Here is a 26,860-nt window from a genome sequence, read left to right as displayed (position 1 = left end):
GTGTGTGTAAGGACACAACCACCCAGACAAACATCATTCTTTGATATGATTGGTCCTTGAAAATTAATGACAAGTAATTTTATTTTTATTTTTTATGCAGTTATTATCCTAACTTGAGCAACAAAGCAATCAAGGCTTTGTTACCGTTTGGATCTTCTTATCTTTGCGAACTTGGATTTTCAGCTCTGACAGAAATTAAATTGGAAAAAAGAATGATGGTGAAATGAGGGTGGATGATGAAATGCGTGTTTGCTTGTCGACCATCGAGAATTAATTTGCACTCAAAATCAAGCTCATCCATTACATTGCATTGATTAGCAATTCTATTGTATCTACCCAAACATAGTTTAAAGAACTTTGAATAACTCTCAAATGTAATTTTTTGTTGGTTTTGCGATTTTATAATTTCAATTATAATGTGCCATGAAAAACATTTGCTCCGTTTAGTGTGTCAGAGCTAAAAAAATTTGAGACACACTGCTGTAGCTCAACTCCATCAGTCCATAGATACAAAATTTCTTTCTCTAGTTTTAGATATTTGACAGCTGACTGTTAGAGTGCAACTATTGAACATTTATCCAAAACCCAGAGTGGTAATTGAGGAATTTTCTTCTTTATATTGAATTCAAGACTCTGTAAGCTAAGAGATGGGAGGCTATGAATAATCCCGTGAGATAGCAACACACACAGTGGAGATGACGAAGCAAAAACAGGGCACTGAAGATAGAAACATGACGGCAGTAACCATCATTTCTTTCTCTTTCCAAGAGATCCCACGTGCCTATCCCAGGCCCTCTTGAATTCAGACACAGTCTACGTTTCCGCCACCACTTCCGAGAGACCATTCCATGCATCTACCACCCTTTCTGTAAAAGAGTATTTCCTCAGATTACTCCGGAGCCTATCACCTCTTAACTTCATCCTATGCCCTCTCATTGCAGAGTTTCCTTTCAAATGCACATTTATATTAGGTAGGTATTTAAACATCTCTATCATTTCTCCCCTCTCCCGCCTTCTATCCAAAGTATACAGAGTGAGAGCTTTAAGTCTGTCCCTATATGCCTTATCACGAAGACCACACATCATTTTAATAGCCTTCCTGTGGACCGACTCCTTCCTTTTTATATCTTTTTGAAGATGCGGCCTTCTGAATTGTATACAATATTCTAAATGAGGTCTCAATACCTCCTTTTTCCTACTGGCCATCCCTCTCCCTATGCAACCTAGCATCCTTCTAGCTTTCGCCGTCACCTTTTCAACCTGTTTGACCACCTTAAGATCATCACATACAATCACACCCAAGTCCCACTCTTCTGTCGTGCACATAAGTTCTTCACCCCCTAAACTGTACTGTTCCCTCTGGTTTTTGCAGCCCAATGCATGACCTTGCATTTCTGAGGGCGAAGATAATGAATTTCCATCAGACTCGACATGTCTGTGTTTCAGCCTTCAGACCTACATCAGGAGTCATATAAGAACATAAGAAATGCCTCTGCTGGGTCAGACCCGAGGTCCATCGTGCCCAGCAGTCCGCTCACGCGGCGGCCCAACAGGTCCAGGACCTGTGCAGTAATCTATCTATACCCCTCTATCCCCATTTCCAGTAGGAATTTGTCCAATCCTTTCTTGAACCCCAGTACCGTACTCTGCCTGTCTGAACATATAAAAAATAATCACATGAATAATAAATAATAATAATATATTTCCAAAGTTGTAAGTGTAATAAAAATTAAAATTTAAAACACCAAGAATGCAAGACGTAACCCAAATAAAATATAACTAAACAATGTTACATAATGTATAATGCTTGAGTACCGGAATAAATTCATGTAAACCGTTCTGAGCTCTCCTGGGAGAACAGTATAAATAAATAATATAAATTAAACAGATATAAAATATAAGACATGTTACAGTCATTCATCAGTTAAAGCACACAAAGACCCCTATTATTAAAAAAAATGTCAGTAGCATAGTAAACAAAGATTCAAATAAAATTTGCAGGATCCCTACAGATATAACATTATCTAAAGGAGAGGAAAAGAATAACTATCAAATAATTTAAAAACAAACCTGTAAAAACATGTATCTTACATGAAATTACAAGAAAAATATATATGTTAAAAAAATAATGAAAGAAAAAAAAAAGGAAGGAAGAAAGGGAGACAAGAGGGGGATGTATTATCAAGTTAGGGACGAGAGGTTGCAGGTGATACAAGGAAGCCTTTTCTAAGTTGTGAATGACCAAGTACATGGTGTTATTTGTCGATTATTGTGACACATACAGCATTACCAGGTGTCCATAGCACTTTATAATCACAAGGCTTCATTTGTGGATGTGCAAGAAACTTCAGAGAAGGTTGTGAAACCACCAGGAAGCTGCTGAGAAGCCAGTGAGATTCATCCAAAAGAGGAACAGCAGCCGGTTGAAGTCAGTGAAGCTATGCAAAAGATGTAGGAGGATATGGGCAACTTGTTGAAGAAGTAATGTACTGGGGAAGGAGGTTGTGAGCCTGCCAATCCCTATATTATATCAACTGAAGCAGAGGCAACTGTGACCAAGATATGTTCCTAAAATAAGGAGCCTCTTGTTTGCTTTAGTTTATTTCTTTCTTAAATTATGCTATTACCTCATTTCCTTCTTGGCTGTGTGAGATTACTGACTGGGCAAACAATGTTTGCTATTCATGGAAAGCCTGGATTTTTTCTTTTTTGCAACTTGAAGCATTTTTATATATTTCTTTCCCTTTTCTTCCCCATCAATAAAATAGAGTAGTAATTCTATTGCTGTTGCTGTTTAAGCTTCCTGAAGAACTAATTTATTGTACGAGGATAAATCAAAAAGTAAAGGCAAAATACATTTAACAACTTTAATAGAAGTAACCGTGAGCAACTAAACATACCACTTTTCCACACGTGAAATGACAAATTTGTTGTATCATTCAACTAGCTTCTGCATTGCTGCAGAGAAGAAGTTTTTCGGCTGCTCCTGAAGCCAGGTGAGCTCCACTTCCTTTACTTCTTCATGCTTTGTCTTTTACTCTCCGGGTCGCAGTGATGGATCTGTGTCTTCTCACTGGTGACAATTCTCTCCGGAATACTTGGATCTTCTTCATACCATCACAGGAGCTGGGTCGTAGCCTCCACACGCTATTGCTTGTGCAGGTCAGTAAGTTGTCTGGAACCCATCATGCACAGATTTTGCTGTGTCCCAAGTCATCAAGAATTATGGCAAATGTAGTTCCATAGCTGATTTCCACCATAGCTAATTAAGACACCATTATCCATCAGTCTTCTCTAATTAAGGCATCCGCCCTGTCAGTGTGCTATTGTGTGCGCAATATTGATGGGCGACCAGAACAACCTTCATCGGTTACACCTGTTCTTCCTGCTTTAAACCTTTAAGCCACTCATTCATGGTGTTAGAACCATACTGAGTCAATATCTGACAGTGAATTTCCACAGGTTTCACATCCTCTGCCCAAAGAAAGTGCAATACTGCACATTGTTCTTCAATGGTGCAATCTTGCAGTGGAGCGTCCATGTTTCTGACCTCATGGCTGGCACATGATTAACGGCCGAGCGCTGCACTGTGTGTGGACGAACTATTCAACAAGCAATGTACGAGTATATATGTTGCATTTCACTAGCTTTGTTCTGGTAACTGTGTAATTTAACAATTGCTTTTCATTCTTGATTCGCCCTCTTATGTTCTTCTGTGATAAATCTATATGAAGGATTCTCATGTGTTGCAAGGGATACTGGAGTCTATTATTATATTTGAAAGCCAGGATATTTCGTACATGAGAAACTTTTTTTTAATAGAATTATATATATATATATATATATTTTTATATTTATACAATTTTCAATTTTACAAGCATATACAGTACATCACTTGTTACAGATCAAGAAAAATAAATTTATAGAAACAGGGCATATAGAAAATATAAGAGATCAAGAAAAGAAATTAAACGCCAAGGAAATTATTAATACTGGAGAAACGGTATTAGATACACTTTCCTACAGCCGCTGGCAAGCCATATATCATCGGATACGGTTACCAACCTTCCTCTCAACTCAATAAATTCTAGAAGTTGTTTAGGATCAAAAAACAGAAAATTCTTATTCTGATAGGTAACAAAATATTTTGCAGGGTACTTAACAAGAAATGTAGCCCCCAGGGCAAGAGCTCTAGGCCTCAAGGCCAAGAGTTCTTTCCTACTTCTCTGGGTTTTTTGAGATAAATCTGGAAAAATTTTAACATTTGAGCCTAAAAACTGGTCATTCATATGACGGAAATATAGACGAAGAACAAATTCCTTGTCACTTTCCAGAGCAAGAGTCACAAGCATGGTAGTTCTATCAGTAACTACTTCTAAAGAAGTTCACAAAAATGAAGATAAATTCATATCCGCCTGTCTATCTACATGCAGTTCAGCTGGAGTAGATTCCCGTTGAGGATTTCTAATGTTGAGGTAATAAGCTCTCACAATTGGAGGCAAATTTTCCAACGATATGGCCAAAGTCTCTCGAAAATATTTCCTAACCATCTCCACTGGTGAGGTGATAGGACATTTATGAAAATTTAGAAATCTTAAATTATTCTTTCTCAGTTGATTTTCAAAGTTTTCTATTTTACGCGAAATAAATGATCTTTCTTTAACCATTTCTACTTCAACCGCTTTCATTTCATTAATCTTAACTTCTTGCATCTCCACTTTTTCCTTTAATGTAGATAGTAATACCCTCTGTTGCTCCACCTTGAAATAGACAGTCCCATGATTAGTTTTAATGGCAGAAAGAGTCAATTTTAGGTTGGAGTCCATAACAGATATGGCTTGCCAGAGCGCTTCTAAGTCAGTCTTCTCTCAAGAGCAAATTTGAGCTAATGATGACCAACTTTGCAAACAACACTTTTGACCATTTTCCTAATATGCAGGACCATCTGGGACAATATCCAAATTTTGTTTTTCAGAACGAGAAGTATGTGACAGAAATCTGTTCTGTTATCCAGGAATTTGAAAATAGATTCTGTGACTTCCCAAAAATTGGAACAGTTGTGGAATACTTGTCATACCCATTCAAAGTAGATATGAACATTAAAAGAATTGCAGCTGCTATCAGTAAAAATTACTCACTGAACAAGCCATCTCTAGAAAATGAAATATTAATCCTTAAAATTGACATTTTTCTCAAGACCCGTGCCGAGCAAGATCGTTTTGGAAGCTATTGCCTAGAGACAAATTTCCCAATTTGAGAAGATGCAGTTAAGCTGTACACTCCTGTTTCGGTTCAACTTATTTGTGTTTTCCCATCTGAAAATGACAAAGAGTATACAACGTTCCAACATGACAGATGAACGTCTCCAGGATTCCCTGAGACTGGCCCTTACTCAATATTAATCCAACTTCAAAAAGCTGGTGGATGAAATGCAGGCTCAGACGTCTCACTAATGAAAGTGTACCTGAGAAACTGAACTCATGATAAAAAGTGACATACTGCACACACTGTGCCCCAATAAACTAAATTGTAAGTCAAACCAACAATCTTCACTAAATTAAATATAACCAATTTCAAAAACATTTTTTAGAAATTTTTATCAAAAAGACCTCAGTAGCCTTCTGTCACCATATTACTCGTAAATGAGACTTTACAACATTTTCTTTTGTGAGTCCAAAAACCTCCATTAGTCTTGTAACTGACATGGCATCTGCTTTTGCACTTATGTTGATTTGCGCATGTATTTCTATAAAGATAGCATTTTGGAGGGTTGCTTTGAGAGTCAGCAAGAGGGTGGACTGCGGCATGATTGCCAGTAAGAAACGACTAATGGAGTTTTTTTGACTCACAAAAGAAAATGTTGTAAAGTCTCATTTACGAGTAATATGATGACAGAAGGCTACTGAGGTCTTTTTTCTCCTTTTGATACCGTATATAGTACTGATTAAAATTTCAAAAAATAATTTTTGAAATTGATTGTATTAAATTTTGTGAAGATTTGTGTTGACTTAAATCATCTGCTGTTTTTGTATCCTGTTATACTTCTAGTCTCCAGACAGATAACTTCCGTTTCAACACCCCTTTCCCTCTCCTCCAGCAAAGCTCACATTGATGCGACAGATATGAACTGATGAGCAAAATATATATGATTTGTTGCTGGATTATACATCCGACAACTAACCATACAGTATACTTCATTTAGAGTGCCTTGTGAATGATGATGTAGGTGTGTGGTAGGAAGAAGCTGAGCTGCAGCAGACTTGTTGGCAGCCTTGCTTAATCCTATAATTGTTCTAATTATAAGATTTGCTGATACTGGCACTGGGATGCTTCAAAGGGCCAGAAATTGCCATCAAGAATTACTTGTTACTATGCATATTGTTAGTGAGCGAGGAGGGTAGGAGGTGGTTGGATTCATCTCCAATCTTTCACATTAAACAATACAGCGATTCTGAAAAAAAGGAAGGATCTTTTACAGTGTTTTTAGTTGATCTGTAGCAATGTATTGCAAACTGTGTGCTGCGAGATGCCAGAGAGAAGAAGTGCCAGCGCTGGCTGACGGCCTACAGGACATGCCTCTCACAGCTTCTTCCAGCATGCGCACTGTCATTACGGCGACGTCCGCATATTTCTAGATGCCCTCCAACTGAGTAAAAAAGTTTACGGGATACTGATCTATAGTGATGTGAAAAAGTTTCCACCCATCCATCTTGATTTCCCCTATTATTGCATCTATGTAAGGCTATATGGTTTCTGATCTTCAAACAAAAGGTAGTATTACACAAAGGAGACCTGAGTGTAAACATAATTATTATTTCATTTACTGAAGGGCAAAGTTACCCAACACCCTTATCACCCGTGTGAAAAAGTAACTGCCCTAAACTTAGTAACTGGTTGCACCACCTTCAGCAGCAACACTGTTGAGAAATCTTTGCCCACTCATCTTTGTAGAGCTGCTATAATTTAGTCACATCCTTAGTTCTTAGTGCATGAATTGCTTGTTTCAGATCCTGCCACAGTATCTCTCTATTGGGTTTAAAGGCTAGATTCACTTACCTTCCTGATCGTGTCCGATCCGTGTCCGTGAAAGATTGGAGAGACTGGGGCTCTTCTCCCTGGAAAAGCGGAGACTCGGAAGGGACATGATAGAAACCTACAAGATCATGAAGGGCATAGAGAGAGTAGAGAGGGACAGATTCTTCAAACTTTCAGAACATAAAAGAACAAGAGGACATTCGGAAAAGTTGAAAGGGGACAGATTCAAAACGAATGCTAGGAAGTTTTTCTTTACCCAGCATGTGGTGGACATCTGGAATGCGCTTCCAGAGGGCGTAATAGGGCAGAGCACAGTACTGGGGTTCAAGAAAGGATTGGACAATTTCCTGCTGGAAAAAGGGATAGAGGGGTATAGATAGAGGGCTACTGCACAGGTCCTGGACCTGTTGGGCCACCGCGTGGGCGGACTGCTGGGCACGATGGACCTCTGGTCTGACCCGGTAGAGGCATTGCTTATGTTCTTATGTTCAATCCATGGCAGGCCAACAAATTCTCAACGCGTCCTCATGCAAATGGGGCCAACCCTGGGCATGCCCCCAGCTGACCGCATGGTTCGCTCTCCAACGATCCTGACGCATGCGCAGACCATCTCCTTTGCCTGTAGATGGTCTGCGCATTCTCATTTTAAAGATAGAGCTTGAAACTTTTTTTTTGTTTTTATCACAGACCTGGAAACTTTCACGAGCCCGTGGTTTTAACCTATGGGTTTAAAGCATTGCTGCACCGTGGGTTAAAACCACTGAGTCAGGGCAGAGAGCAGGAGAATTGGGGCAGAGAACAGGAGAAGCAGAATCTGAGCAGAGAGCAGGAGAATCGGGGCAGAGAGCAGGGTTTTTAAACATAAGAATCGCCGCCGCTGGGTTAGACCAGTGGTCCATCCTGCCCAGCAGTCCGCTCACGCGGTGGCCCCCAGGTCAAAGAACAGTGCTCTAAATGAGTCCAATCTCACCTGCAGGAACTTGTCCAACTTAGTCTTGAAACCCTGGAGGGTGTTTTCCCCTATAACAGACTCCGGAAGAGCGTTCCAGCTCTCCACCACTTTCTGGTCCTTAGCAGTCGCTTGTTTATTGATCGGGCAGCCCAGTCAGTGTTGCTGAAATTGTTTTGTGAATCGCATCCTTCCTACTTTGCATGCCGTTTCCCCTCATTTGCATGATCGGATCGGAGGATGATCGGCACAGAGGTTAGTGAATCGGGTCGGTACACGATTGCAAACACGATCGATTGGCTTAGTGAATCTAGTCCTAAGTCAGGACTTTAAGCCAGTCCAAAACTCTTAATTTTTTTCTCCTCATCCATTCAGATGTAAACTTGGGTGTTTTGGTCCATTATCTTGCTTCAGCAGATAGACAGATGACCAGACATTTTCCTTAAGAATCTTTAGTACAGTGCAGAGTTCATGGTTCCTTAAATAATAGTAAAATTTCCAGGTTTTGAGGCAGCAAAGCATCTCCATACCATCACACTACCACAACCATGCATGTATGATGTTCTTACTACGGGTTGCTGTATTTGGCATATGCCAGACTTGTCTTGTCCAAAGAATTCCACTTTTGACTCTTCTGTCCATAGAACATTATCCTAAAAGTCTCTGGTGATCATTCAGATGTGTGTTTGCAAATGTGTGATGAGCATTGATGATACTCTAGCAAGGCTGAAACCACTTCTATCTCTCCCATAAATCCTATTTTTACTCAGTCTTTTTCCTATTGAAGGCTAATCTTAGCCAGGGCTAAAGAGGCCTGCAGTTCTTTGGAGGTTGTTCTGGGATGTTTTGTATCATTAAATTACAATTACTAGGGAAGTATCCACAAACTATTGTACAACCAAATTTACTTCCCAATAACTTTGTAGAAAGCACAAAATGCTAATTCAACAAATTAGCTATTTCTAATGCCGTGCCTCAGAGACCGAGTCATCAAGCAAGATATTTATGCTCTTCTTCAGTCGAGATCTCAATCACTGGCATCTGGCATGTGCTAGCAGCACTAAATCATTTTTTATCACTTTTATTTTTTATCTCTTTTTCTTTTTGTGAATCGTTTTTGTTTTGTTTCTAGTATATTTTTATAATTAAAATCTTAGAAATATTCTGAAAAAATTGACCATGGGATGTTGTTTGCTTCCATCATCAGTCCAAAGCCAAAGCCTTCCACAGCTAAGAGTTATAGGCCTACTCCATCCTTCCAGAGGCATTTTCCTCAGAAGGCAGCCCGTTATTCAAGGCCGCCTCCTAAGAAGCAGCAGCAACAACGGCAGCAAAAACCTTAGACTCCTGCTGCACCTAAAGCCTCTTAGTCATTTTGACCATCTACCTCTGTCCTCTCCTCTTCTCATCGGAGCATTTACTTTGTTGATCCGCGGTAAAAATCTCTACTGACGCTTTATAAAAGGAGCCCTTAGGTTTTAAAGTATGGGTGCCTTACAAAAAGTAATGTCCTGAAAATTACACATTACATGCCTCTGTTAAAGAAGTTTTAATTCATATTGTTATGCTTTAGTGTCACAGGAAAAAGTGATCAGTCAGTTTAATAATATCGCTATGTAAATCCCTGTGCAGTTTTCTGTGTGCACAAATAGGGATGTGGATTTTTGCTTAGAATGCAGTACACTTCTAGCTCAGCTAAACAAATCTGTTTGTTTAAAGTTGCTAGGGCTGCAGACCAGAATAAAACAGTTTTATTGCAGTTTGGGAGATCCAATTATTGTCTTGTTTATAATGGAACTATATTGCATGAAACCATCTGCTCATGGCAGCAGCTGCAAAACCTGCATTTGAGACTATGCAAGCTAGTAAGAGAATGTCTTCTCTTTTGCCTCAATGGTGCCTTCTGTCAGGAAGCTGTAAGAAGGGACGCCATGAACTGCTTATCCAACTAGTTTCTGCCAATGTTAGCAGCTGTCTTAAGGCCCTTCCCCCTTTTTCCTATTCATATTTAGCCCTGATTGCTTTTCACAGGTTGGCATGAAATCCTTGACCACTTTGCTCTGTTTGTTGTGCACTATTGACTTTGTGGCCGGGCCAGGCCCTCTGCTAGCAAAAGACCTGGCTCGGACCGCAGGCAAGGTTTTGGGCGCCTTTAATTTGGTTAGTGAAAAGAAAAATACGGAGTTTCCTGGATTCAGTTCAAAATAATGTTTACACTTTATTTGTCCACAAGAAAAATCCCCAAAATATCAGACGTAAATCCAGTGATAATTTCAATGCAGGTCAGCCTTCACTGCCACCTGGGTAAAGCATTCATTCCCATTATTGTATTTCATTTCAAAGTTCATTGCCATCAGGCTTCATTTGCCCCTATGCCAAATGCCAAAATAATATTATAGTCTCTCTTGGGACCCCTCTTCAGGAGCGCTCTGCCAGCCTACTCCCCTCTCTAAGGCAATGCCTGGTATAGTATAGCCCAGAGGTGCCCACACTTTTTGGGCTTGCGAGCTACTTTTAAAATGACCAAGTCCAAATGATCTACCAACAATAAAATTTAAAAAAACACAAAGCACACTGTACGCAGAAAAAATGTTAATTATCATTTGTATTCGGGGTTTTTATCAGAGGTCAAGGCAGATGACTTTATGCAATGTAACCTCAGTAACGACTAGACAAAAATAGACAAATATACCCCCTCCCTTTTTACTAAACCGCGATAGCGGTTTTTAGCACAGGGAGCAGCGCTGAATGCTCTGCGCTGCTCTCGATGCTCGTAGGCTCCCTGCGCTAAAAACCGCTATTGCAGTTTAGTAAAAGGGGGCCATAGTGCAAAATATAGACAGCAGATATAAATTCTCAAAATGAACACATTTTGATCACTAAATTGAAAATAAAATAATTTTTCCTACCTTTGTTGTCTGGTGATTACATGAGTCTCTGGTTCCACTTCCTTCTTCTGTAAAGCCAATATTTCTTTCTTTCTGCCTTTCTTTCTCTCTCCCCCTGGCCCCCTCCCTCTTTATTTCTGCCTTTCTTTCTCTCTCCCCCTGCCCGCCCCAAGCCATCGTGCCAATTTCTCCACTTCCCCGATTCTTTCCCTACCCCCACCCCCAAGCCACCAAAGCTTCACCGGCACAGGATTTGTGCAGTAGTAAAAGGACTCTGCCTTTCAGATTCAGGAGGATCATGAGTACAGCTGTTTTGTTTGGTGTCATGGCGGCGGAAGCGGTTAAGCGCTGTTCATGGTGTGGTAAGCGCTGCACGCCGTCGGGATGCTCAGGGGATGCGGCGACGGCGGCTTTGTTAGCTCCGGAGAGCTCGCTGGCTCCCTGCGTGAAAGACATGCTTGGGGATAAGAAGGCGGCACTCTCATAGGTGGTAGAGGTGTGTCCGTCTAGTTCAGCAGGGGCTGTTGGTGAGTTAAAGATGCAGGGAGATGCAGATGTGGAGAATATGCTGGCAGGCACGCTGCCTTTCTCTTCGGAGTTTGTCCTTTTGCTGCTGCTTCCCCAAACCAGGCCTGGCGCGTACAAGCGCCGGGCCCACAAGACTTCACTTCCGACGTCAATTCTAACTTTGGGAAAGAAGATCCAGGCCAGCCAGGCAGCGATTGGCTGGCCCAGAACTTCCTTTCCAACGTCAGAATTGACGTCGGAGATGAAGTTTTGTAAGTCCAGCGCTTGTATGCGCCAAGCCTGGCTTGGAGAAGCAGCAGGGAGAAAAAGATCACAAAGGCAATGCGATCGACTCGCGTTACCTTGGCGATCGACTTATTGGACACCCCTGGTATAGCTAGTTCAAACAATAAATCACAACAGTTTTCATTGACTTTTAACTTCTCAGCTTTCACTGCTTTTCTCTCTTGGGATATCTCTCGTTTTGCCAAGCAATGGGGGTGGAAACAAAACAACCCTTCCTGTGCATACAGCTGTTCTATGTCCCACCTGAGTTTCCAAACACTCCTTTCTACTTCACGGCAGTTTAGAAGTTTGTTCAGGGAATAGCTAATTCCCCTAGCACTTGTGCTGGGTTCCTGTTTCTTGTCAGCACTCTGTAGCCCTCCCTCAGCACATACACATTCCTAGCTCATTTAATATTCTGGCTGAAGAAATGTTTGCAAAGAGCAGTGCTGGTAAGCAGTTACCGTATTTTTCGCTCCATAAGACGCACCCTAGATTTAGAGGAGGAAAACAAGAAAAAAAACATTCTGATCCAAATTGAGTACTAATATATTCCAGGCTCTGCAACCAGCCCCCCTCACTACACTGAAGCGAGTGTGAAAGATCATGGGTCAGTAAGAACTATGGTTATGGTTTATTAAACTTGATATACCACCGTTCATGAAAAAACATAACAAAGCAGTCTACCTTACAAAATGAAAGTAATGAGAGACTGAAAGGAGCACCAATTTTGTCAGAACAGGGGAACATAATTTTAAGAAATCATGCATCCCAAAAGAAGCAATCTTGCAGTCAATGCACCCTAGCAAACAAACTTAGCACCTCTATCCACCCAAATCTACAACCAAAAGTTTCTGGAAACAAATGAGTCTTTAATGCAGACTTAAACTTTGGTAATGGATCTTCAAGCTTGAAGAGCTTTAGGCAAAGCATTCCAAAAGGTTATTAAATCCCACTAAATAAATAAATAAAGGAGTGTGTGAAAGTAGAAAGTACTATTCTGTGTGGATTCTAGCTTTGTCATGGATACAGAACGTATGTATAGATGGTGGTCTTTAAGGGAATGCAGAATCCTAGAAGGGGGCATATCTTTAATTCTATATAGGTTACCCATAGTCTTATTACATGGATCGTATTTTAAAGTGGTTACAACAGAATAAATTGGCAATCGACACTGGGAAAATGGAAGTGATGTGGTAATTCATGGCACTCCCATTGTTGAAAACTCCAGATAAGATCAGATTAGGAGATCAAGAAATGGAGATTGTAAAAAAAAAAAAATTCAAAGCTTAGGTGTCATCACTGCACTGGTTGGCCATGAAGAGGCATGTACTGTATTTTTCAGATTCACGTGTATGGATTCGTTAATCAATTTGATAATAGTAATGGCAACTTAGAATGTATAACACCTGATGCAGGCATTAGTAGCTAAAACACTGTCCTGTGTTGGGTCTTATTGTTGCCTCGTAGAGACATCACTAAACTTGGAAACTAACCCTTTCCTTGTCATCATCACCAGATGACTCCAGAAACCAGGTAGGTTATGACCATCCACCAGCAGGCATAGATGGAGAACACAAAGGCTGAGCTCTGCCATATATAAGATGGTAAGATCACTGGTAAGCCTGTATTTTCTGCCTCCAACATGCAGATGGATGGTCATTGGTGGATTGGCTCTTGTTTTAAATTATTTAATTCAGTGAATCAAGGTTTTGGGGTACATCTGGTGATGCTAGGTCAATAGTCCTGAGAAAGCTCGCTGATGGGTATCACATCATACATTTTCTTTTGATGAGGGTACCAATAGTGATGCTTCTTGAGAGAACCTCAGAGGTTTCACAGATGGTTTGTTTATTCTTGAGGTATTCTGGCCCATTTTGTCTGAGGATCTTGAAAATCAAGCATAGAGTTTTAAATTTAGCCTTGTAAGATATTGGTAGCCAGTGTAGATTTTGCAGGAAGCGTGTAGTTGGTACGCCGTTTACAGCCTTCTGTCAGTCACGCTGCAGCATTCTGAATTAGCTGCAACTGATGCAAACTCTTTTTAGTTAGCCAGTGTACAGGGCATTACAGTAGTCTAGTCATGATGTTTATTGTGGCATTAGCCACTGTGGTTAGACTTGTCTCTTCAGTATATTGAGAGAGATTTCATAGCAGCCGTACAATTTTTAAAGGGTGTTTGAATTTGCGTAATCAGAGTGAGTAATGAATCTAGCAGTATCCCAAGATTTCCTGACCTATGATTTTAGGGGGAGTTCATACTTCCCAGAAGCTGTTTTGAAGTCAAGTATTTGTCCCCTTGTGTTAGGAACCCAAAGAAGCTCTGTTTTGCTTGGGTTCAGGCAGGGTTCATTGTTGTTTGCCCATTCCTGAGTTGCTGTTAGACAGGCAGTCAGTTTACCCAAAGCTGTGGGTAGATCTGGTTCAATGAGTATGAGTAGTTGCACATTTAGTTCAAGTAGTGCTGTTTGTGTCTTTTATGCCAGTGTCTTTGCAGTGTTTCTCATGCATGAAATTTATTTCCTCAGGCAGTTGTTATATGCTTTGTCTGGAATATGAATAAAGAATTGAAGAAGAAAAAGAACCTTTCTTTCATCTTGATATTTTGAACTATGGTTAAACTGTGGTTTATGAGGAAGAGATGATGACAGTAAAGTGCTGGTCGCCAATGTATTTTGTTTGTATTTTTTGCTTTGTTTGTAGGTGTATTTATTGTCCATCTTTGCACGTTAGTTTGTAACCCGCCCTGGGTAAGGGTAAATAAATAAACCAAACTACTCAGTTTCATATTGTAGTTCTTATGCCTAATTTTGCACAAGGTCATTTCTCTGTAACTTTTATCCTGGAGGTTTTCTTATTTGTAATAATTCTATACTTTTTTCTGCTTTCTGCGATATAGCCTATGCATAGTAACTCTAATGAAGAGATCAGCCTTTCCAAGCTTCTAAGAAATATTAAATTACCTCAGCTTGGAACATTCCAGTTCCCAGTTTCTTCTGTAATCGTGAAATGTGAATTTAAATGAATTTTATAAATTATAAGAGAAAGAAAAATGCTTTCTTAAAATTGTGGTCAGTATGGACGTTGTAAACTTTTCTGGATAGACAGTTTTGGAATGTGCTGGGGTCTTTGATAATTTTGCAACAGGAATATAGTAACATAGTAAATGACAGCAAATAAAGACCCACATGATCCGTCCAGTCGGCCCAACAAATCATTCATAGCTATACACTGATTTGCCATCATGCCAGACATGTATGAGGGTGAATCTATAATAATAAAACCCTAGAGCGCGCATGCGCTGTTCAAATTTCATGATTCCTGGTGCCGTGAGGTGTGCTTCTGTGCCAGTCCTCACGGTGCCTGCGCTAGCTGGAGGCGCGTGTGCCAGCGACTCCTCCCTCCTGGCTCAATCGTCCTCCCAAGGCGAGAAGGACAAAAAAGTTTCGTCTCCACAGGGGGATTTGGCGCTCGCGACGGGCTGCGTCTTCCCGCCTCAGCCTCTCAGCTGGCGCAAGCGCTGTGGTGCGGCCAAGTCCGCCGCTTAGTAAACATAAATAAAAGGGCTTCGCCGCCATAACCAGGCTCCGCGCGTACAAATGAAGAGTTAATGCTCAAGCGCCGCCCCCTGTCCCCGCCTAAAATGGTGGAGGGCTCAAGTCTCGCGGAGGTCGATCGCCAAGCCGTCGATTTCTTGCCAGAGGGCGGGGTGATGCCGGAGTCAATGTCTGCTTGGGAGGAGGCAGGAAGGCGTCCAAGGGCAGCGAGTGGCAGCGGACCGGGGGGGAGGAAGTATCGCCAGCAGATAGGCCAGGCTTGGGCGCAGGAGGGACGCAGGCAGGCTGGCTTCAGGGGAGGGGTGCGACAAAGGCTGAAAGACAGTAAGGGGGACATAGGGAAGGAAGGAGAGAGAGGCAGAGAAGGGGTGGGGGTTGTAAGCAGAAGAAACACAGAAAGGTCTGGACCAAAGGGGAAAGACAGGAGGCAGATGCTGGACTATGAGAGGTGCAGACAGGGGGGGAGACCCGGAGCAAGAACAGAGAGATGGAAGATAATAACAGAGGAAGAAGAGAGAGACAAACAAAAAAACCCAGACAGACAGACATCTCTAGCACTCGTTAATGTAACAGGCTTAAAGACTAGTCAAAAAATAAAGGCAATTGTTAAATTACATGATAACTGGAACAGAGTTAACAAAATGCAACATATGCACTCTTACACTGCCTTTTGGATAGTTCGTTCACGCACAGTACAGCACTCAGCCTTTAGTCATGTGGAAGTCACAAGATCAGAAACATGGACGCTTCATTACAAGATTGCACCATTGAAGAACAATGTGCAGTATGTGCTTTCTTTGGGCAGAGGGAGTGAAACCTGTTGAAATTCACCGTCGGATATTGACTCACTATGGTCATAACAGCATGAATCAAGCAAAGGTTTCTGAGTGGATAAAAAGGTTTAAAGCGGGACGAACAAGTGTAAGTGCCGAAGGTGGTTCTGGTCACTCATCAACATCGCATGCACAAGAGCACATTGACAGGGTGGATGTCTTGATTAGAGAAGACTGATGGATATCAGTGTCTCAGTTGACTGCAAATTTAGATATCAGCTATGGATCTGCATTTGCCATAATGCATGATGATTTGGGATACAGGAAAGTCTGCGCATGATGATTTCCCAAACAGCTTAGTGATCTGCACAGGGAACAGTGTTTGGAGGTTTCAACCCAATTACTGAGTCGGTATAAAGAAGATCCTAGTATTCTGGAGAGAACTGTCACTGGCGATGAGACATGGGTGCCTCACTAAGACCTAGAAAGCAAAACACAAAGCACGATGAAGGAAAGGAAGCAGCGCTCACTTGGCTTCTGGAACAGCCGAAAAACTTCTTCTTTTGCAAGAATGCAGAAGCTAGTTGAACGATAGAAGAAATGCGTCATCTTGCTTGGGGACTATGTAGAAAAGTGATATGTTCAATTGTTCACAGTTACTTCTATTAAAGTCGTTAAATGTATTTTGTCTTTACTTTTTGATTTATCCTTGTATATGATGCACACTTGGGACTATATTTTATAACCAAGAAGCAGGGAACAAGGGCTGCGATCTAGTTGGGTTTTCAGAATTTCCCCACTGAATATGCATGAGATCTATTTGCATGCACTGCCTCTATTTCTGCAATTAATGAATAATTATATTTTTATAATCTATATCTATAATCTATATTTCTATAGCAAATAGATTTCATGCATATGCATTGAAGAAATCCTGAAAATCTGACTAGATTGTGGCCTTCATTCCTCACCCCTGACAAGAGTATTGCTAACAGCATGCAACTTGCTAATCTGAACATTAAGATGTTTTCGCCTTTCCCTAGATATGGCATCAGCTTTATTTCTGTGCCTCTACCAGAAATTGTCTCTCCCTCCCCCCTCCCCCAGCCCCCCCGCATTGGTCTGGCACCTGCCTTCTTTCCTCCACTCCTCCCATGGTCTGACATCTTTGTCTTCTTCCCTGTGAGCGCATAGAAAAAAATGGACAACTGAAAGCAAGCCAGCATGGCTTCTGCAAGGGAAGATCGTGCCAAACAAACTTACTGCACTTCTTTGAAGGGATAAACAGCCAGATGGATAAAGGGGAACCCATAGACTCATTTATCTCGACTTCCAAAAAGCCTTTGACAAGGTACCTCATGAGTGGCTACTTAGGAAGCTGTGGAACTACTGGGTGGAAGGGGACGTACACAGATGGGTTAAACACTGGTTGGCAGGCAGAAGGCAGAGGGTTGAAGTGAAGGGTCACTACTCGGGCTGGAGGAGGGTCACGAGTGGTGTTCCACAGGGGTCGGTGCTCGGACCGATGCTGTTCAATGTTTTTATAAATGACCTAGAAACAGGGACGAAGTTATAAAGTTTGCGGATGACACTAAACTCTGTAGCAGGGTTAGAACTGCGGAGGAATGTGAAGACCTACAAAGGGACCTGAACAAACTGGAGGAGTGGACAAATAAATGGCAGATGAACTTCAATGTAGAGAAATGCAAGGTCATGCATTTAGGGAAAAAGAACCCGATGTTCAGCTACAAAATGGGGGGATTAGTACTAGGGGAAAGTAACCTTGAAAAAGACTTGGGTGTGCTGGTGGATACAATAATGAAGTCAATGGCACAATGTGCAGCAGCCTCAAAGAAAGCAAACCGAATGTTGGGTATTATTAAGAAGGGTATTACAACCAGGACGAAGGAAGTCATCATGCAGCTGTATCGTGCGATGGTGCGCCCGCACCTGCAATACTGTGTCCAATATTGGTCACCGTACTTAAAGAAGGACATGGCGATACTTGAGAGGGTTCAGAGAAGGGCGACAAAAATGATAAAAGGTATGGAAAACCTTTCATACGCAGACAGGTTAGAAAGGCTGGGGCTCTTCTCCCTGGAAAAGCGGAGACTTATAGGAGACATGATAGAGACTTTCAAGATCATGAAAGGCATAGAGAAGGTAGAAAGGGACAGATTCTTCAGCCTATTGGGAACCACAAGAACTAGGGGGCACTTAGAGAAATTGAAAGGGGACAGGTTTAGAACCAATGCTAGGAAATGATTTTTCACTCAGAGGGTGGTGGACACCTGGAATACGCTTCCGGAGGTTGTGATAGGACAGAGTACACTACCGGGTTTCAAAGAAGGATTGGATAAATTCCTGAAGGATACGGGGATTGAGGGATATATATAGAGGTAGAGATAGGTTATGGAAGAGTATAGATAGAAGGACAAGGGGGATTAAAGGGTTTAGACAAGGATCACCTTACAGGCCATGGACCTGATGGGCCGCCGCGGGAGCGGACTGCTGGGCGCGATGGACCTCTAGTCTGACCCAGCAGAGGCAACTTCTTATGTTGTATCCTCTCCCATCTAGTGTCTGCTCCCTCTCTCTCTCCCCTTCCACCCAGGGTCAGCTCCCCTTTATCTCCTCCCCACATCCTTCTAGTATCTGCTCCCTCTCTCTCCACTTTCAGCATCTGTTCCCCTCTCTCCACTCCCACCAGCATCTGTTCCCCTTTCTCTCCTCCCCACTTCTTTCTAGCATCTGCTCCCTCTCTCTCCACTTTCAGCGTCTGTTCCCCTCTCTCTCTCCCCTTCCAACCAGCATCTTCTCCCCTCCCCACTGCCATCCAACGTCTACTCCTCCCTTTCTATCTACCTCTCTTCAGCGTCTGATCTCCTCTCTCTTCCATTCAGCATCTGTTACCCTTCCCCCTCTCCCTCCACTTCCCTTCTGTGCCACTGAAACTCTTCCCCTCGTTGGGCCACCTTTCTCCCTTCCCCTCACCTTCGTGGGTGCTCTTCAGAGTTTTCTGTTTTTAAGTGTCCGGACACGGCAACATTCTCACAAGTCCTGTGCCACTGCCCCAAAGCTTCTCCTCTGATGCAAGCTGCCCAGGCGGAAACAGGAAGTGCGTCAGAGGAGCTGCCCAGGCGGAAACAGGAAGTGCGTCAGAGGAGAAGCTTTGGGGCAGTCGTGCGGGACTTGTGAGAATGTTGCGGGCGTCCAGACATACAGAAAACTCTGAAGAGCACCCGCGAAGGAGGGAGATGGCAAGACGGGGGTAAGAGATGCCCGTTGCCGGCCGTTCTCTTGTGGCCCAGCTGTCAGACGGCCACGGACTGCTAGTGGGCCACGGACCGGGGATTGGGGACCCCTGTTGCAAAATAATATGAATCCACCAGGGTTTATCCCACAAATCATGTGTCCCAAACAGATTCACCTAGGTTTTTACTCCTCACATCATATATATCCACAATATTGCTGCAATTAACTTAGAACATTTTAAACATGGAGATTTAAATATAAACCTCACTAAAATGCCCTACTTCCAATAATGACATATCAAGGAAAGTTGTGCTGGCAGATTGGCAACATCCTTTAAGTTGCTATTCACTTAAGAGTGCCATTTCTTTTGCCATTCTAACTCAATTTTGCAAAAAGCTAGCTAAGCTAAAAGTCTGCCCTGTTTACCCTAGGATTCTTGTCCCTTATGGCCCTGATTTTGAAATGGCTGATTCAGTCTATGTTTGCACAGACTTGGCCCCAGCTCAGGGCTACCTAAAAGAACCAGCTGTTTGTCTTTTTCAGCCTTTTTTTTTTTCTCTCTTTCTTTTTCTCCCCTTGTTGCTCCCTGATTGGCTGTCGAAAGAGGGCAGCATGAAGTGCGTCTGGCATGCACACGCACACAGACGAAGCTGAAATGTACACAGAATGTGGTCAGACGAGTTCAGTGTGGCAGAGCTGAAAGACTGGAAGAGAGAGAGAAAGATCCAGGGCTGGAAACACTTTCCTTTTCAAGCCGTTCCCTTACGTTTCCCCTTCCCTTCTCCACTTCATAACATGGTTGGGGACCACTGCAACATTTCTGGAGACAGACCGGTGCTCGTCCAGACTCCCAAAACTGGATTAAGTTGCAAAATGGTTTTACAGGCTGTGGGCAAAGTATTAAGGTAACGACAGACGGCTTCTGCTAGAGAAACGTTGTTTTATATTTATCCTTTCTTAAGTGGTAGTTGAGACGGTGACGGGTGTTAGTTAAAACTGTTCAAGACTGAGCCTAGAAAGAGACTTCATTTTGTGCTTCAATCTTCATCAGAAAGTCTTGTCTGTGGAATGTGTTTGCACAGATTTTCTTTTTTCGCAGGAAAAATTTATTGGCAGCTTATATGGGAATCATCTTATTTATCTCTGGTTATTGAAACACTTGTGTTAGAAAACTGTTTTTCAGTTCTTAGATGTATAGAGTTGAACTTTTCTAGCTTAAGGGCATCACTGTTCTGTTTCTCAGGTTAAGAAGCATTTGGATCACTGGAGTCTTCTGAGTTATTTTAGCAAAGATGGGTTTATCTGTGGCCGACCATGTATTTTGTATTGCACTAAAATAGCTACTTTTCATAAAAATAGGTTTGAAAGTAGATCTAAATGAGAAAATAAAATCGCTTTTCCTGATGGCACCTTCTGATACTGGATGACTGAAGGACTAGGGAGAAGTTAATATATTAGAAAAGTAAAATTGTTGATTAAATGAAGGTCATGACTGACCGCTGTCAATTTAAGACAAACCTGTCTAAAAATGCAATCAGCTAGGAAGAGTGAGGTTTTACTTCTAAGATCTGTTGCGTTCTTTATTCCTGTTTGAATTCAGTGTTAGGCTCTTTCAGACCCTACTTTTACTAGGAAGTTTAAGCTTAAAAGAAAACAAATATAGTGTTTCTAGAATTGGCACCTGAAATAATGAGGATTGTCTGTTATGAGCTTAAACTTCAAAAACATTTCTTTTCTGTTCTGTACGCTGGCATTTTTCATAGGTAGGATATTCAGTAAAAGTCCGCCGATCATTTGTAGCAGTAAGTGGCAGTTTCACCTAGCGGACTTTTATGTTGAAATGTAGAGAGACATGGAAAAATGCAACCTTGAAAGTATAAGCTAAAAATGTTCTTTCCCTTACAATTCCAATTAATATTTATGTGTATGCACAAAGGTGACAGGGTCAAGATTCATGTAGTTAATACACTGCGTTTCTGTGGTATAACTAAAGCGGTCTACATTGAAGTTATACAGGCACAATTGTGACCTCTATACATAGGAGAAAGTTCTGCATGTTAGCTCGTGGGATGATGTTTTTGCTAAATTGAAAGATGTAAAATGATGATGAGATTGGTCTTTTTTCACAAAATGGCTTATGACTACTGCTAGCTCCATTAGACTCGTACTGCAAACGTCTGCAAAAATCTCACAAGGGAGGTGGTAGATTATGAAAATAAGAAAGCATAAAACAGATAGTACTTGAAATCTTTTCCTCGACTAGAGCCTGTAAAGGGGGACACATGAATTTTCCGAGAGATTGGAGAAACTGGGACTCTTTTTCCCTGGAGAAGAGGAGACTTAGAGGGGATATGATAGAGACTTACAAGATCATGAAGGGCATAGAGAGAGTAGAGAGGGACAGATTCTTCAAACTTTCAAAAAATAAAAGGACAAGAGGGCATTCAGAAAAGTTGAAAGGGGACAGATTCAAAACGAATGCTAGGAAGTTCTTCTTTACCCAACGTGTGGTGGACACCTGGAATGCGCTTCCAGAGGACGTAATAGGGCAGAGTACGGTACAGGGGTTCAAGAAAGGATTGGACAATTTCCTGCTGGAAACGGGGATAGAGGATTACTGCACAGGTCCTGGACCTGTTGGGCCGCCGCATGAGTGGACTGCTGGGCATGATGGACCTCAGGTCTGACCCAGCGGAGGTATTGCTTATGTTCTTAACAATGTTCACAAGCTGCTACAATGTTCTAGAGCTATTGGCAGGGCCAGTTTTAGTCATAAAGGGGCCCAGGGCAGAAATTAAGGAGGGGGCCTCTCTTTTACCTATCCATCTCCCAATTTCCCCACCCATCTTTAAATGACTTCTTTACACATAAAACACAGACAGACCTTCACCAAATATAGAACAATGGATCACAAATTAGAAACAGAAATATGAATACCAAAACTGAACTAGAAACTCAAAAAATTAACTCTGCAAGTACTTCATTTTGTACTGAACACAATCAGCCGCATAACCATGAGAAGGGGCTGGGCCTCCCACTTTGAGCTTAGGCCTCTTCAAAATGAACATCTCCCTTGATGTAGCTGGTGGAAACCCCCAAGCCTCATCAGTTGATGACCACGTCTTTCCCCTCTTCAGGTCCAGTGACCAGAACTTTCGAAGTTCTGTAGCTGGCAGCAGTATTACAGAGCCACTGCCTTCCCTTCCCCCCCTTTCCGCTTGGCTCTCATGTATGCATGAAGAAATTGGCAGCTTGAGGATACTGCCACTAGCTGCAAAGTTTGGAGACTTCTAGTTGCCAGGGCTTGGGAATCTCCATCAACTCATTTATATTTTGCATTCAAGCGGGGAGAAAATTTGGTGCTCATCCACCCATTTTGGGCTCCAGCCCCTCCCCACAAATCAGCTGCATGGCTATGCCACTGACTACAATGAAAAATATTTGTGATGCACATATCCCAAAGATAACATATGCCAGTTAATACATTCAAAATAAAACACTTTTTTCTACCTTTGGTGTCTGGACATTTTGCTTTTCCATCATCTTGGTCCCAGTTTCTCTGTCTGCTTTTTGTCTATCTTTTACTAATTCTCTTTCCAGTGTCTGTTGTTCATTTGTTTCTCCTCTCTTGCTCCATTTCCCTCATTATGCCTTGCTTCCCTTTCCCATAGGTTCAACTCTCTTCCTCTTTCCCCATGGTCCAACATTTTGCTCCCTCCCTTTTCTATTGTTGTGTTCTTCCTTTCCCCCTTAATGCTGAACAATGGGTTAGAGCAGTGGTCTCAAACTCAAACCCTTTGCAGGGCCACATTTTGGATTTGTAGGTACATGGAGGGCCGCAGAAAGAATAGTTAATTTCTTCTTATTAAAGAAATGACAATTTTGCATGAGGTAAAACTCTTTATAGTTTATAAATCTTTTCTTTTGGCTAAGTCTTAATAATAATATTGTAATTTATAGGTAAAGAGACATATGATCAAAATGGTTTTATTTTACTTTTGTGATTTTGATAAATATACCGAGGGCCTCAAAATAGGACCTGGCGGGCCGCATGTGGCCCCCGGGCCGTGAGTTTGAGACCACTGGGTTAGAGGGAAAGAGAGATGTTGCCATCTCTCTCTCCCTTCCATCCCCAGACCTAACATTTCTCCCTCTCTCCCTTCTTTCCATCCCCAGGTCTACCATCTCTCTCTTTCTCTTCCTAACTAGCCTCCCCCTATCTTTCCCTCCCTCCCCAGGTTCACTATCGCTCCTTTTCTCTTCCCAACAGTCCTCTCTTCAAATATCTTTCCCCTTCCTTCACTCCACCCCACCCCACATCCATCTTCTCTGTTTCTCTTCTCTCCTTTCAGATCACTGCCCACCATTTCTCTCTCTCTCCCCCCTCCCTTCCTTCCTCCCTCCTCCTCCTCTGTTTCCAGTCCCATAAACTCTTCCCCTTTACCCATACTCAATCTGGCACTTCTTTTAACTCCCTCCCCCAGTCCCCCTTTCTACTTAAAAAAAATTACAGCTAGTAACGGGGATTTCCTCACCTGTATTTCTTCCTCCTTCTATCCATGGTGGTCTGATGTTGCTCTTACATAGGAGAAAGTTCTGCATGTTAGTTCATGGGATGATGTTTCTGCTAAATTGAAAGATGTAAAATGATGATGAGATTGGTCTTTTCCTTCTGCCGCGGTCCGCAAATGACGCAACTTCCTGCGGTCTGCAAATGACGCAACTTCCAGTTTCCATCTGAGAGGACCAGGGCAGAGGAAAGCAGGGAAGGGAGCCATAGGCAGCTGTTCAGATTTGCTGCTGCGGCTAGAGACCTCCTGCAGCAAAAATGGATTTGTCAGCAAAGGAAGGTAAGGACAGCATCATACCGGTGCGGATAGAAGGGGGAAGGCATGCCGGTTTAGAGTGGACCCTCCCGAGTCACGGGGCCCAGGCCAGCTGCCCTGTTTGCACCCCCCTAATGCCGATCCTGGCTATTGGTCTATGGACTTCTTATCTTCCATTCTCCTATTTCTTTGGAAAGTTGCTGTGTTGGCCGAGGATAACAGAAAAGTTATTCTTTGTGTCTAAAACCATCAGTATTACTCTTATAATGACTACCTTTGTATTGGCTGCTCTTCATTCTTAAAATTTCTTCCTTTCCCCAGAACTGAGCAATTATAACTATATAGATTGTAATTTTCCTCTTTTGTGGAGGTTTACCTTGGTTGAAATCTGCACTGAACCCTATGGGATATCAGCAGAATATAAGATCTTTAATAGAATAGAATTGTGCAGATCCTCAAATAGCCATAAACTTTCTCCGAAAAAATTTTATGCAGCAGGAAATTAATTGGTCATTGAATAATTCTTAACCCTGAAATGTTATTTCCGTATAACTTGGTAGTTCCATTACTAATATGCTCTAATTGTAGCATAATTTTTTGACATTCATGAAAAGTGAACATAATAGGTAATAAATAAATAACTTTTGATAACATTTGAAAAACTTGATTTAAAGGATGCATGTGATAACATTACAAGTCATCTAAGGAACCTCTGCTGAAACAAAAAGACAAGAATTTGTTGCCAGAGAATGTGGTAAAAGCAGTTAGCTTAGCAGGGTTTAAAAAAAAAAAAAAAAAAAGTTGGATAATTTACCAAAAGAAAAAAGTCCATAAGCTGCTATTAAGACAAATTTGGGGAAATCCACTGTTTATTCCTGTGACAAGCAGCATAAAATCTGTTTTACTGTTTGAGATCTTTCCAGATACTTGTGACCTGGCTTGGCCACTGTTGGAAACAGGATATTGGTTTTGATGCCCCAATATGGCAACTCTTATGTTCTTATGACTTATTTGTTTCAACAGTAAGAACATAAGAATAGCCTTACTGGGTCAAACCAATGGTCCATCAAACCCAGTAGCCTGTTTGCACAGTGGCCAATCCAGGTCACTTAGTACCTGGCCAAAACCCAAGGAGTAGCAATGTTCCATTCTACCGATCCAGGGCAAACAGTGGCTTTCCCATGTCTTTCTCAATAACAGACTATGGACTTTTCCTCCAGGAAATTGTCCAAACCTTTCTTAAAACCAGCTACGTTATCTGCTCTTACCATAACCTCTGGCAACGCGTTCCAGAGCTTAATTATTCTCTGAAAAAAAATTTCCTCCTTCCTTTTGAAGACTGTATGAAATGTAAGGGATGGAAAGAAGAGGCTGTTTTTAATTCCTATTCAGTAGTTAATTTAAAAGTTAGTGTGAAACATTAGATCTGACCAGATTATCTCTTTCTCTACTACTTAGGTTTGTCATACCATGCATTAACCGAGTTATTTATATTTTAAACTTTGTTGATCTCTTTATTGATCTGTGCTCTGCCACTTCATATGTTTTAGTCTTTTTTTTTAGCAGACGCTGCTTTAAATTATCCATCTTCCAGTTCTTTTAATTATAGATGCCCTGGATTTTGCTCAGGGTGGTGTCATTTTCTGTGGTTCTGGCCACAATTATGCTTGTTTAGAGATTTCATGTCTTGATTTGCTGCAGTTTTTGCTAGTCTGTTTAGTGTCTGCTGCTGATCCAAGTAAATGTTATTTGCATTTTTACGTTTATTTTGCGGAAGAGCTCTTTGTACATTTCCACTATGAATTATCCCAATCACCATATCCATATACAGTATGCATTCCAAGTAAACATGAAAAATATAGATTATCTCCAAACACGTGCTTCTATTATGTAAGAATGGTCAGTTAGAAGAATACAAGTTCAGTTGCAGATTAGTAATAACAGACCTTTTTTTTATTTATTGTAATATGTGTGAGATTGATTTGCATGTACTCCTTCCATTGTATATAAGTGGATCTAATGCTTGCGGGTTTTGGTCCTCGAGCACTGCGGTGCCCACTCCTGGTCTAAGTAAATCAAGATTTGGCTGAATAGACCCTGTCAGTACCTCCAAACCTTCAATGAGGGCTACTTGCAAATAGAGTTGCAGCATGACATTAAGATGGGGAGCTATGTGTGCAGGAGTCTGCTTGGGCAGTCGGTAAGTGGCCTAAGGCAGGAATTTGAGCCTTTTGTTCGCCATGCAATATGTACATTACTTTATGACTTATAGTAAACAATACAGACTAGGCAGCACAAACATTATCTCTCTTGCATTTTCCTCTGTAGCATTATTGGAGTTTTGTGCTGCTATTTGATATTTTTATAGAGCTTCAAGATGTCCCCAAATTTGTCACCATCCCCGCAGGAACTCAATTTCCCTGTCCCGTCCTTGTGACTTTTGTCGCTGTCCCTGCCCCATTCCTGTAAGCTCTGCCTTAACTGCACAGGCCTTGTGCAGATGGAGCTTGCAGGAATGGGGCAGGGACAGGAAAAGAACTCGCAGAGACGGGACGGGAAAATTTGTCCCCATGTCATTTTCTATTACAGACCCAGGAAAAAGCCACTCCTGCTTGGTTGAGTGTACAATCTAGTCAGGACAGGGCATTGAAGGAAGCAGCCATTTTAATGACGAGAGATTCTATGCTCTAACACAGCATTTCTCAGACTGTTGGGTTAGGTTTGTGCCTCGTTTGGAGTTGTGACCTGGGTTGGCAGTACATAGGGCTAGATTCACAAACCTGCC

The 26,860-nt window shown here is 41.8% G+C and overlaps 1 protein-coding gene across 2 annotated transcripts in view; it reads left to right on the top strand.

The window, feature by feature from the left end:
- The window catches only part of MOB2 (MOB kinase activator 2), a 105,315-nt gene that overhangs the window by 41,027 nt on the left and 37,428 nt on the right, over positions 1-26,860 (top strand). The window contains exon 1 of one of the 2 annotated variants that reach the window (XM_033928042.1): positions 19,900-20,154. The exons of the other annotated variant lie outside the window; for it this stretch is intronic. Coding sequence (XP_033783933.1) covers positions 19,916-20,154 — 239 coding nt within the window. The 5' untranslated portion in view covers positions 19,900-19,915. Of the gene's footprint in view, positions 1-19,899; positions 20,155-26,860 lie in introns of those variants that run through there. 2 annotated transcript variants of the gene reach the window in all.

This window comes from Geotrypetes seraphini, chromosome 19 (assembly GCF_902459505.1).
Source record: "Geotrypetes seraphini chromosome 19, aGeoSer1.1, whole genome shotgun sequence".
In the NCBI taxonomy this organism is placed as follows: domain Eukaryota; kingdom Metazoa; phylum Chordata; class Amphibia; order Gymnophiona; family Dermophiidae; genus Geotrypetes; species Geotrypetes seraphini.
This window is presented reverse-complemented; position numbering and strand designations above follow the sequence as displayed.